Genomic DNA, 14,397 nt, shown 5'->3' with positions numbered 1-14,397 from the left:
GATCAGATTCTAATTTTTTTTGTTTTATTACCTTCACAAAAATATGCTCTTTAATTCTGTAAGAAAAAATAATTTTTTTTTTTTTTTTCAAAATTTCTTGGACATTGGTGCGTGACTTCAGATTTTGGCCTTGGACCCTGAAAGGGTTAAAGATAAGGTGGCTTTGAAGCCACTGTCGGTTATCATGAGCTCAGTCTCATGAAGCAGGAGAATATGCTTTATTATTACGCTAATATCAACACTACAGCTTATTTGCCTAGCACAATTCAATTCAATTCAAAGTTTATTCTCTATAAGGATTACAATGCTGAGTTTACAGAATTTGGTTATTGTGTGGTTTATATGTAGTAAAATAATAATTACAGAGTGTACCACTAGAACACCTGATCTAATATGACATAAGAAACAATATAAATAGCATAAAACATGTTAAATACTCCAGAATGAATAATATTTGGCATAACACCGAGCAGTTCGACAGTTATGAAGAGGATATGGTAAACAATTACCATTCTCCTATCCTTGTCTTGGTGGCTTATATTAGAGAAAACGGAGTATAGCACAGGGCTAACTATGATATACACTCGTACTCCACCATAAACATGAAACAAAAAAGTTATTTTCTCTCTATAGATTATCACACATAGCAGCATATGTGTAGAGAACCTAGGATAACCCCAAAAAAGTCAACGTGGCTTATTTTTAGCACCTGGCTTGGGTTAGCCATATATGATTTTTGGTAAATATTCGATTCCCAGCCAGGGTAGAAACATTAGGCGTGTTTCTTTACACCTGTTGTCTATGTTTACCCATCAGTAAATGGGTACCTGGGTGTTAGCCGACTAGTGTGGGTGTTATCCTGGGACACTGACCTAATTTTCTTGAAATACTCAGCATAACAAGTGCCTTTCTATACAGTAGTATGTCACTCGTATTGTAGATAGTGACCCTCGTGTAGCAGATAGTCTTTTTAGTATGATAATAAGATGTTATCTTCATTATAGAATAATAAGAAAATATAACATTTATACAGTGGACCCCCGGTTAACGATATTTTTTCATTCCAGAGGTATGTTCAGGTGCCAGTACTGACCGAATTTGTTCCCATAAGGAATATTGTGAAGTAGATTAGTCCATTTCAGACCCCCAAACATACACTTACAAACGCACTTACATAAATACACTTACATAATTGGTCGCATTGGGAGGTGATCGTTAAGCGGGGGTCCACTGTATTATAATAATAAGGTAAAAGGACCCCAATGGAAATAAGTCACTCTGTCTGACTTTTTTGGGTTATCCTAGGCTCTCTACACATATGCTGCTATGTATGATAATTCTATGTAACTGTATTTGTGTATACCTGAATAAACTTACTTACTGATGTCAGTTAAGCCTGTATACCTTGTACATGTACGTGTAGTAAATAAAGATATTATTATTATTATTAGTAGTATAATAGTAGTAGGTTGGTAGGCAGCAACCACCCAGGGAAGTACTACCGTCCTGCCAGATGACTGTGAAACAGAAACCTGTAACTGTTTTGCATGATGGTAGGATTGCTGGTTTCTATTTCTGTCTCATAAACACGCTAGATAACAGGGATATCTTGCTACTCCTACTTACACTTTGGTCACACTTCACAGACACGCACATGCATATACAGGAAGGCCCCGCTTTACGGCGTTTCACTTTACGGCGTTCCGCTAATACGGACATTTCAAATTATGACCAAAACTCGCTATATGGCTCCCCCCACCTGACTTTCTAATACGGTCACCGTGCCCCACCCTGTTTGTTTACATTCTCAGTGAGCTCAGTAAGCACTAAGTCTCTCCATTTTGTCTGGAAACTCCAAAATTTCAAATGTTTTTAAAAGTTATTTCATATTTTATATATACTCTGATAATTATACTTATGTATACCTGTACCTAAATAAACTTACATACTGTGCTGGCATGCAGGTACACATTAAAATTGGTAAGTGTCTTATGTCTCCAGACGTCATATAAGTAATGATAATAATAATCATCGAGTCATTTAAATGTCGTATAATACGTTAATATACACATTTTCATTAATCCATCCATGATATTTTTTTCAAAATTATATAATAAACACGATGCATAACATATAAATAAGATAAATACACCCCACAGTAGAATAAATAAACATAAATGTGAGATGTGGTAGCAGACGACTTGCACAAGTGACGCCATATTAGAAATGATAATAATAATAATAACAATACTCACCGAGTCTCATTAAATGTCGTATATTACGGTAATATACACAATTTCATTAATCCATCCATGATATTTTTTTCAAAATTATATAATAAACACGATGCATAACATATAAATAAGATAAATACACCCCACAGTAGAATAAATAAACATAAATGTGAGATGTGGTAGCAGACGACTTGCACAAGTGACGCCATATTAGAAATAATAATAATAACAATACTCACCGAGTCTCATTAAATGTCGTATATTACGTTAATATGCACATTTTCATTAATCCATCCATGATATTTTTTTTCAAAATTATATAATAAACACGATACATAACATAAAAAGATGATAAATACACCCCACAATAGAATAAATAAACATAAATATAAGATGTGGGAGCCACATAACTTGTACAAGTGACGGCAAGAATAAAATTTTCTCTAATCTAACATAAGAGAAAATTTGTTACTGGGGGTAACTGTAGAAAATTATTCCTTTCGTATGTATGTAAGTAAGTTTATTCAGGTATACACAAATACAGTTACATTGATTATCATACATAACAACATACGTGTAGAGAACCTAGGATAACCCAAAAAAGTCAGTGTGACTTATTTCCATTGCCTTCACTCAGAGCTTCATTTCTTCTCAAAATGATGTTACATGAGAATGGGAGTGTTCTTCTTTATTAATTCTACTGTATCAATGTAGAGACAACCTGTACACAATGTAACTTGTACACAAACCAGACGTGTACACTTCGTTTGTTTATAAAACTTACGTTCGCCTGGTTTGTTTACATAACTCTGCGCCTGTCCCCTCTCATGTACTCATTCTTTCTCTCTCTCATTTATTCGTTTTATCTCATTTACTTACTCCTGACCCTACATTAAGACTACAAATATTTTAAGGTAAGTAATGAGTGAACTGTATATACATTTTATCGCTCTGGGATGCTTAAATATCATATATTAGTCCCTTTTATATTATTATTTTATACTTTAATTCTAACTTTAAAGAATTACCTTTATAGTACTACCTACTATCATATTCCCAAGCTCCATTATTTTATCATCACTTTATTTGTATTAGTCCCTTTTTTATAGCTCATTATTTTACATTTGTTAAATAATTCAGGTGCTATTTTTTAGCTTAAGACTATTTACTTTGTTTTATACTTAATTCTAACTATAGATTCACTACAAATCTTATGATTACAAGCATTGATCCTGATACCAACCTCTTATTTAATGACTTAAATGAATCAAACAGTTACTGTAATTACTACACTGCAGAACAATCAAAGGCACTTCTCAGTGCCAACAACAACATAACTATCTTTAACTACAATATCAGATCTTTAAGCAAGCATTACGATGACCTCATAGCATTACTAAATTCCTTACATGCCAATATGTCCATCATTACACTAACTGAAACCTGGCTAAAGCCTGATAGTACAGATGTCTATGCCATTCCTGGTTACACAGCCATACACAACTGTAGGCCAGACCAACAAGGGGGTGGCACAGCCATATACTACTCAGACCAACTAGAATGTATCACTAATACTTGCACAAGGGATGAACATGGGGAATATATAGTAGCCAAATTCAAATCCAAATACCTACAAAAACCTCTCACATTGATAAACATCTACAGAGTTCCACAGTCAAACATTAGCCAATTTAGTCAAAACCTAGGAAGTATGATAACTGATGCACGCTTGAACAAAGATCACTTACTACTCTCAGGTGACTTCAATATAAATCTCCTGCAAGACCAGGACCCACACGTTACTGAATTCACAAACACAATGAGTAACTGCATGTTGCTACCAACAGTAACAAAACCTACAAGAGTTACAGAGACTAGTGTTTTCCTACTTGACCACATCTGGACCAACACCATATCCCCTTTAAAATCAGGCATAATTACAGATAATACCACAGACCACTACCCTACTTTTCTCATAACAACTCTTGGTAAATTACCCCAAGACACTACTAAAGTCACCTTCAGACTTCACAATGAGGCAGCCATTAATAACTTCACAACAGCAGTAGCAAACATTGACTGGCACACTGAGCTAGAAATCTATACAGATATTGACGAATGTATTAATAATTTTCTAAAAAAGACCCAATACCTCTATAACAAGCACTGCCCTAAAAAAACTAAACAGATGACAGCTAAGAGACTGAACAGTCCCTGGTTAACACCCAGCATTCTCAAATCCATAAATACAAAACACCAATATGAAAAACAGTACAGAATGGGTCACATAACCAGAGACCAAACAAAACGTTACTCGTCAATCCTAACCAGCCTGATAAGAAGGGCAAAAAAATTGTATTATGAGAACAGATTATCCAACTTACGAGGTGATATAAAAAAGACCTGGAAAACCCTATCAGAAATTCTAGGAACAAAAAAGTTATCACGAAATAGCGAAATAAAATTAGCAAAATCAGATGAACCCCAACTCCCACCAACAGAAACAGCAAATAGACTCAATGGCTTCTTCTCCACTATAGGACAAAACCTTGCCAATAAAATCCCAAGCTCAGATACCCCACCAAATGACTACCTCACCGGCAACTACCCGAACACACTGTTCCTAGCTCCGACTAACCCATACGAAGTCTCCCTTGTTATCAACACACTAAAAAACAAGGCAGGAGATTTAAATACCTTACCACCCTTTATATACAAAAAAGTGTCACAAGTGCTATCACCAATCATTGCAACACTCTTTAACAAATCCATTGAATCCTCCACCTTCCCTACAGTACTCAAAATAGCAAGGGTCACCCCGATCCACAAAGGAGGAGACCAAACAGAGTTGAATAACTATAGGCCAATATCCAACTTACACCCTCTCTCAAAAATCTTCGAAAAATTAATTCATAAACGAATCTACTCCTACCTTATCTCCCAAAACATACTCAACCCCTGCCAATTTGGATTCAGGCCAAATAAAAATACTAATGATGCTATTATACACATGCTAGAACATATATACACTGCAATAGAGAAAAAAGAAGTCCCACTGGGGATCTTCATTGACTTACGTAAAGCTTTTGATACAGTTAACCATGACTTGCTCCACGTAAAATTGTCACACTATGGTATAAGAGGGCACTCCCTCAACTACCTCAAGTCATACCTCAGCAACAGAAGCCAATATGTGTATGCAAATGGGGCAAACTCTTCTGCACAACCAATTACAGTTGGTGTCCCACAGGGAAGTGTCCTTGGCCCTCTTCTCTTTCTCCTATACATAAATGACCTACCAAATGCTTCGCAATTACTCAAACCCACACTATTTGCAGATGACACTACATACGTCTTCTCCCACCCGAGCCCAGTCACGCTAGCCAATACTGTAAATACCGAATTACAGAAAATATCTACCTGGATGAGGACTAACAAACTTACACTAAACATTGACAAAACCTACTTCATTCAGTTTGGTAACAGAGCTACAGATGTCCCTCTTAACATAATGATAAACGGATCACCTATCACAAAGCTAACAGAGGGAAAATTCTTAGGAATCCACCTTGATAATAGACTCAAATTTCATACACATATACAACAAATTTCTAAGAAAATTTCCAAGACTGTAGGCATACTATCGAAGATACGGTACTATGTTCCACAGTCAGCCCTCCTGGCCCTATATCACTCTCTTATTTACCCCTATCTCATCTATGGAATTTGTGCATGGGGCTCAACAACAAGTAACCATCTCAGACCACTAATTACCCAACAAAAGGCTGCAGTTAGAATGATAACAAATTCTCACTATAGGCAGCACACTCCACCAATATTCAATACACTAAACCTACTCACCATACAAAACATCCATACTTATTACTGCACCTATTACATACATAGAACACTTAACTCTGATATTAACCCTCCCCTCAAACATCTCCTTGCCAACCTCAACAGAACACATGACCATAACACAAGGCACAGATCACTCTTTGATGTTCCTCGTGTCCATCTCACACTATGCAAAAACTCAATGCACATAAAAGGCCCTAAAATCTGGAATTCATTACCTGTAAATATAAAAAAAACACTACCTGTTTATAAATTCAAGTCTCTTCTCAAAGATCACTTACTCACCCAAAACCAAATAAATACTGAATAACTGAACCTTATAAATTGTATATCTTAAATGCTTCTCACAATTATATCACATAAATGTTAAACCTAAAACCCAATCTAACTTTATTATTTTTTAAATACACTACCTAACAGAATACTCCATTCTACTGAATGTACAACAATGCATACAACCATATGACCTGTCTTTGTAATACCCACTTGTGCTTTATAGTAATCTGTTTACATTAAAGTTTTATCACTGATTTCATCATTGCTTAGTTAATCTTAAGTTAATTTTAAGCCAGCCCGTAATGCTATGCATAGTATAAGTGGCTTTGGCATGCTGCTCTTATCTGTATTTTTTGTACCTCTGTATGTGTGCTCAAATTTTAAATAAATAAATAAATAAATAAATAGAATAGTATGTGTGGGTGGGGTGGCCTGGTATGGTAGCCTGGCTGACTACCATACATACCACACTTGATTTCTTACAATAAATACTACTTGTCTCACTCTAGATTAAGACTATAAATATTTTAAGGTAAGTAATGAGTGCACTATGTGTGTATTGTACTTTTTATTGTTTTTTGATGCCTGGTTCTATTGCTAACTTAATATATGTTAGTGTAAACTTGTTATCTAGTGTTTGTATGCATTTGTAAGTGGAAAAAAAGGGTGTTCCACTTTACGGCGGTTTCCGCTTTACGGCGGTAGCCTGGAACCTAACCAGCTGTATAAGTGGGGCCTTCCTGTATATATATACATACATCTAGGTTTTTCTCCTTTTTCTAAATAGCTCTTTTTCCTCTTTTTTTCCTCTATTGTCCATGGGGAAGTGGAAAAGAATCTTTCCTCCGTAAGCCATGCGTGTCGTATGAGGCGACTAAAATGCCGGGAGCAATGGGCTAGTAACCCCTTCTCCTGTAGACATTTACTAAAAAAGAGAAGAAGAAAAACTTTATAAAACTGGGATGCTTAAATGTGCGTGGATGTAGTGCGGATGACAAGAAACAGATGATTGCTGATGTTATGAATGAAAAGAAGTTGGATGTCCTGGCCCTAAGCGAAACAAAGCTGAAGGGGGTAGGGGAGTTTCGGTGGGGGGAAATAAATGGGATTAAATCTGGAGTATCTGAGAGAGTTAGAGCAAAGGAAGGGGTAGCAGTAATGTTGAATGATCAGTTATGGAAGGAGAAAAGAGAATATGAATGTGTAAATGCAAGAATTATGTGGATTAAAGTAAAGGTTGGATGCGAGAAGTGGGTCATAATAAGCGTGTATGCACCTGGAGAAGAGAGGAATGCAGAGGAGAGAGAGAGATTTTGGGAGATGTTAAGTGAATGTATAGGAACCTTTGAACCAAGTGAGAGAGTAATTGTGGTAGGGGACCTGAATGCTAAAGTAGGAGAAACTTTTAGAGAGGGTGTGGTAGGTAAGTTTGGGGTGCCAGGTGTAAATGATAATGGGAGCCCTTTGATTGAACTTTGTATAGAAAGGGGTTTAGTTATAGGTAATACATATTTTAAGAAAAAGAGGATAAATAAGTATACAAGATATGATGTAGGGCGAAATGACAGTAGTTTGTTGGATTATGTATTAGTAGATAAAAGACTGTTGAGTAGACTTCAGGATGTACATGTTTATAGAGGGGCCACAGATATATCAGATCACTTTCTAGTTGTAGCTACACTAAGAGTAAAAGGTAGATGGGATACAAGGAGAATAGAAGCATCAGGGAAGAGAGAGGTGAAGGTTTATAAACTAAAAGAGGAGGCAGTTAGGGTAAGATATAAACAGCTATTGGAAGATAGATGGGCTAATGAGAGCATAGGCAATGGGGTCGAAGAGGTATGGGGTAGGTTTAAAAATGTAGTGTTAGAGTGTTCAGCAGAAGTTTGTAGTTACAGGAAAGTGGGTGCGGGAGGGAAGAGGAGTGATTGGTGGAATGATAATGTGAAGAGAGTAGTAAGGGAGAAAAAGATAGCATATGAAAAGTTTTTACAAAGTAGAAGTGATGCAAGGAGGGAAGAGTATATGGAGAAAAAGAGAGAGGTTAAGAGAGTGGTGAAGCAATGTAAAAAGAGAGCGAATGAGAGAGTAGGTGAGATGTTATCAACAAATTTTGTTGAAAATAAGAAAAAGTTTTGGAGTGAGATTAACAAGTTAAGAAAGCCTAGAGAACAAATGGATTTGTCAGTTAAAAATAGGAGAGGAGAGTTATTAAATGGAGAGTTAGAGGTATTGGGAAGATGGAGGGAATATTTTAAGGAATTGTTAAATGTTGATGAAGATAGGGAAGCTGTGATTTCGTGTATAGGGCAAGGAGGAACAACATCTTGTAGGAGTGAGGAAGAGCCAGTTGTGAGTGTGGGGGAAGTTCGTGAGGCAGTAGGTAAAATGAAAGGGGGTAAGGCAGCCGGGATTGATGGGATAAAGATAGAAATGTTAAAAGCAGGTGGGGATATAGTTTTGGAGTGGTTGGTGCAATTATTTAATAAATGTATGGAAGAGGGTAAGGTACCTAGGGATTGGCAGAGAGCATGCATAGTTCCTTTGTATAAAGGCAAAGGGGACAAAAGAGAGTGCAAAAATTAAAGGGGGATAAGTCTGTTGAGTATACCTGGTAAAGTGTATGGTAGAGTTATTATTGAAAGAATTAAAAGTAAGACGGAGAATAGGATAGCAGATGAACAAGGAGGCTTTAGGAAAGGTAGGGGGTGTGTGGACCAGGTGTTTACAGTGAAACATATAAGTGAACAGTATTTAGATAAGGCTAAAGAGGTCTTTGTGGCATTTATGGATTTGGAAAAGGCGTATGACAGGGTGGATAGGGGGGCAATGTGGCAGATGTTGCAGGTGTAGGAGGTAGGTTACTGAAAGCAGTGAAGAGTTTTTACGAGGATAGTGAGGCTCAAGTTAGAGTACATAGGAAAGAGGGAAATTATTTCCCAGTAAAAGTAGGCCTTAGACAAGGATGTGTGATGTCACCGTGGTTGTTTAATATATTTATAGATGGGGTTGTAAGAGAAGTAAATGTGAGGGTCTTGACAAGAGGCGTGGAGTTAAAAGATAAAGAATCACACAAAGTGGGAGTTGTCACAGTTGCTCTTTGCTGATGACACTGTGCTCTTGGGAGATTCTGAAGAGAAGTTGCAGAGATTGGTGGATGAATTTGGTAGGGTGTGCAAAAGAAGAAAATTAAAAGTGAATACAGGAAAGAGTAAAGTTATGAGGATAACAAAAATATTAGGTGATGAAAGATTGGATATCAGATTGGAGGGAGAGAGTATGGAGGAGGTGAATGTATTCAGATATTTGGGAGTGGACGTGTCAGCGGTTGGGTCTATGAAGGATGAGGTGAATCATAGAATTGATGAGGGGAAAAGGGTGAGTGGTGCACTTAGGAGTCTGTGGAGACAAAGAACTTTGTCCTTGGAGGCAAAGAGGGGAATGTATGAGAGTATAGTTTTACCAACACTCTTATATGGGTGTGAAGCATGGGTGATGAATGTTGCAGCGAGGAGAAGGCTGGAGGCAGTGGAGATGTCATGTCTGAGGGCAATGTGTGGTGTGAATATTATGCAGAGAATTCATAGTTTGGAAGTTAGGAGGAGGTGCGGGATTACCAAAACTGTTGTCCAGAGGGCTGAGGAAGGGTTGTTGAGGTGGTTCGGACATGTAGAGAGAATGGAGCGAAACAGAATGACTTCAAGAGTGTATCAGTCTGTAGTGGAAGGAAGGCGGGGTAGGGGTCGGCCTAGGAAAGGTTGGAGGGAGGGGGTAAAGGAGGTTTTGTGTGCGAGGGGCTTGGACTTCCAGCAGGCGTGCGTGAGCGTGTTTGATAGGAGTGAATGGAGACGAATGGTTTTTAATACTTGACGTGCTGTTGGAGTGTGAGCAAAGTAACATTTATGAAGGGGTTCAGGGAAACCGGCAGGCCGGACTTGAGTCCTGGAGATGGGAAGTACAGTGCCTGCACTCTGAAGGAGGGGTGTTAATGTTGCAGTTTAAAAGCTGTAGTGTAAAGCACCCTTCTGGCAAGACAGTGATGGAGTGAATGATGGTGAAAGTTTTTCTTTTTCGGGCCACCCTGCCTTGGTGGGAATCGGCCAGTGTGATGATAAAAAAAAAAAAGTGTATGTATAGAGAACCTAGGATAACCCAGAAAAGTCAGACAAAGTGACTTATTTCCAGTACCTGGCTTGGGCTTGCCATATATGATTTTTGGTAAATATTTTTTTTTCTTGGTTGTTTGTTGGGCTATCTCATCGAAACTTGGGCAATGTATGATGGAAAGATGCTTCTTAACGTACAACAAAAATAAAAATGACGGACGATAAATAAGGGAGTTCACTTCTCAGCCATTAGCCGCCTCTTTGCAGTATATTTTCGTATGGTTTTTATGGTTGTATTCTCATTTTTTGGACTCAGTTGATATAATGGAAGATATATTACAGAAATAGACGTGATTTTGATTGCTTTCATGACGAAAAGTACCTTGAAATTGAGCTCAAAGTAGCAGAAATGTTCGATTTTTGCTGATGTTCAATGAACTGTGTAAGTCAAGTTGGTTAATTTTATTAAATGTATTCTAACTTAACCACTCTGTAATTCGGCAAACTCAATAATCCGGCACACTACAGGTCCCAATGATTCCGGACCTGTACTGTGGGGCTTATTTAGATGGATTAAGCAAAATGTCTATACTAATGTTTTAAACGATATTTAATGCTCCTCAGAGTATTATTGTGTTATTATCATCATTATTAATATGACGTCTTCAAGACTAATAAGACACACTTAGTGATTTTAATGTGTACCTGCATTCCAGAACAGTAAGTTTACTTAGGCACAGGTATGCATAAGTATAATTATCAGTTATAATAATAATGTAGGTATGTAGTCCGCCTGGGCTACATAGCTACAGGATATTTAATGTGGCCCAGAGCCATATTATTACCATCAACATACCATGTTCACTGATGCCATCACAAACAAAGGGAGGAGTAATGAATAATTCATGCCGAGAATTGTAAACAAAAGCATTATGTATTAAGGGGAGTGAATTAATGTTTTCCCTCCGCCTGGCTACCACAGCTCCATAGTATATAAACAGTGCCCAAGAGTGATTATTATTAGTATTACGTAATGTTTTCCCTCTACCCGGCAACCACCCCTCCTTAGCATATAAACAGCATGTATATATGCTATGTATAATTTTAAAGAAAATATCATGGATTAATGAAAATTACTATATTGATGTAAAATTAGACATTTAATGTGCCCAAGAGTGATTATTATTACTTAATAGAGAGATGTGCTCATGGAGAATGTAAACAAACTGGGTGGGGCAAGCTGTATTGAAAGACTGCTTGCTTCCTGTATAGAAAATTTTGGTCATAATTTGAGATTGCCGAATTAGCGGAATGCCATGGTGCCCTACTGTATATAATAAACAGGCTACTGTAACATATAAACACAAGTATACTTACAATATAATAAATTAACATAAATATGAGATATTTTTGTAGTCGGCTTGCTGAGTTTGGGTAGTATTACATAACTTGGGTCTATCCTCATGAACTTGTTCTCTCTCTTGTTTATTCACCTCTTTCCTACTTTAAGACTACAAATATTTTAAGGTAAGTAATGAGTGTACTGTACAGTATGTGCATTTTATCGCCCTAGGGCACTTGGCCTAGTATATGTGTGGGTGGGGTGGCCAGACGGGGTTACGATACCTACCACACTGTTCGGTACCTACCTACCCTACTATTCACCTTGCACCTTAGGTTAAGACCCTTAAGACTTTAAAATATTTTAAGATAAGTAATGAGTGTACACTATATACATTTTATCGGTCTAGGGCTCTTTAAATCTCAAAGTATATTACATGTGGGTGGGGTGGCCAGGCCTGGCTGGCTACCATACCTGCCACACGTAACTTCTTACAATAAATGCTACTCACTTCTCGCCCTACATTAAGACTACAAATATTTTGAGGTAAGTAATGAGTGTACTGTGTGTGTATTTTACTTTTTGTGTTTTTAATGCCTTGTTTTATTGCTAACTTAATATATGTTAGTATAAATTGACATAAACAAATGGCCTTCTGCTTTAAGGCAGTAGCCTGGAACCTAACCTGCCATATAAGTGGGGCCCTACTGTATAGTCAGTTCACTTGAAAAAAGCCTTAGGAAACCTAATATGGTAAGATTATTATTGAAGGCATAGATAACCAATTTAGCTTTATCAACTTTTATCAGTGAATATATACAATTAATCTTTGAAAGCAATGTCACTCTTATTAATGGAAGTTAAATTTCACTTGGTAATTCCTTATCTCAATCTGTGGTGATGGTTTGATCCACCATCCACAGGTGTGTCAACTTCTGATACTGCCACCACCATTGACTTATTGACAGTACTAATTAGTCTTACCAAGGGAAATGATACTTGAAAGTAGATTTAAACACTACATTTTACATTAACATTTTTAATACTGTATTGAAATTTGTAAATGATTAATAGCTACAACTATTGTCTTTCCACCAGGCCACATGCTGTGGTGACTTGGAGACTTGCTGCCCTTATGGTTACTGGTGCACAGATGAAGGCTGTGAAAGAATGCCACAAACAATTTCAAACTTATTGCCTTTTCTAAATAAGATACCTATATCTCCTAGTTTGTAAGGAACAAGTTTTCTATAAGGCAGTGCTGTTTTAATTTGTATTCTTAGTATAATATACTAATTAAAATAGCATGTATACTGTTTGAAACAGTATATATAAATTCTTTAATTGTGATTTTTTTTAAATGTTGAATGAGCATACTTGGATTATCAGTATTCATTAGTTTATCAAATGTGCTGCCCAGTGTTCACAAACTTAACAGTTTGATGTATATGTACCTGGGTTGTATAACCCTTATGGGTTTAGTGCTTTATTATATGACTGAATTTTTTGTGTGTATAGGACACTTTTTAGAAAAAAATACGTTAAATATTTTAATAAATTTTTGTACAAGACATTTCAAGTATTTTTAATTTAAATTCTGAAAGTGTTTAATTAAAGGAATTGTAGTAAATGTATAAGAGAAATACTATTTTTTTTTTTGAAGTCTGGTATGAATTTCCCATAGTGTTATTCCTTTACCATGGAAAATGGAGTGAATGTAGGGGGGACTATTATCTCTTGAAAGTTGGAGTGAAATTCCCATAGTTTTTTCCCTTCATCATAGAAAATGGGAAATATTTTATCAAAGAAAATGGAGTGAATGTAGGGGGAACTATTACGTCTTGAAAGTTGGAGTGAAATTCCCATAGAGTTTTCCCTTCATCATAGAAAATGGAGTGAATGTAGGGGGAACTATTAAGTCTTGAAAGTTGGAGTGAAATTCCCATAGAGTTTTCCCTTCATCATAGAAAATGGGAAATATTTTATCAAAGAAAATGGAGTGAATGTAGGGGGAACTATTACGTCTTGAAAGTTGGAGTGAAATTCCCATAGAGTTTTCCCTTCATCATAGAAAATGGGAAATATTTTATCAAAGAAAATGGAGTGAATGTAGGGGGAACTATTACGTCTTGAAAGTTGGAGTGAAATTCCCATAGAGATTTCCCTTCATCATAGAAAATGGGAAATATTTTATCGAAGAAAATGGAGTGAATGTAGGGGGAACTATTACGTCTTGAAAGTTGGAGTGAAATTCCCAGAGAGTTTTCCCTTCATCATAGAAAATGGGAAATATTTTATCAAAGAAAATGGAATTAATGTAGGGGGAACTATTACGTCTTGAAAGTTGGAGTGAAATTCCCATAGAGTTTTCCCTTCATCATAGAAAATGGGAAATATTTTATCAAAGAAAATGGAGTGAATGTAGGGGGAACTATTACGTCTTGAAAGTTGGAGTGAAATTCCCATAGTTTTTTCCCTTCATCATAGAAAATGGGAAATATTTTATCAAAGAAAATGGAGTGAATGTAGGGGGAACTATTACGTCTTGAAAGCTGGAGTGAAATTCCCATAGTTTTTTTCT

At 36.6% G+C, this 14,397-nt stretch overlaps 1 protein-coding gene across 9 annotated transcripts in view; it reads left to right on the top strand.

Moving 5' to 3' along the window:
* The window catches only part of LOC128693734 (progranulin), an 88,960-nt gene extending 75,571 nt beyond the window's left edge, over window positions 1-13,389 (top strand). For all 9 annotated transcript variants that reach the window (XM_070091185.1, XM_070091183.1, XM_070091186.1 and 6 more), the window contains one exon: window positions 12,915-13,389. In XM_070091185.1, coding sequence (XP_069947286.1) covers window positions 12,915-13,052 — 138 coding nt within the window. In that variant the 3' untranslated portion in view covers window positions 13,053-13,389. The remainder of the gene's footprint in view (window positions 1-12,914) is intronic.
* The last annotated feature ends 1,008 nt before the right edge of the window (window positions 13,390-14,397 follow it).

The sequence above is a fragment of the Cherax quadricarinatus genome, chromosome 34, assembly GCF_038502225.1.
Source record: "Cherax quadricarinatus isolate ZL_2023a chromosome 34, ASM3850222v1, whole genome shotgun sequence".
In the NCBI taxonomy this organism is placed as follows: Eukaryota; Metazoa; Arthropoda; class Malacostraca; order Decapoda; family Parastacidae; genus Cherax; species Cherax quadricarinatus.
This window is presented reverse-complemented; position numbering and strand designations above follow the sequence as displayed.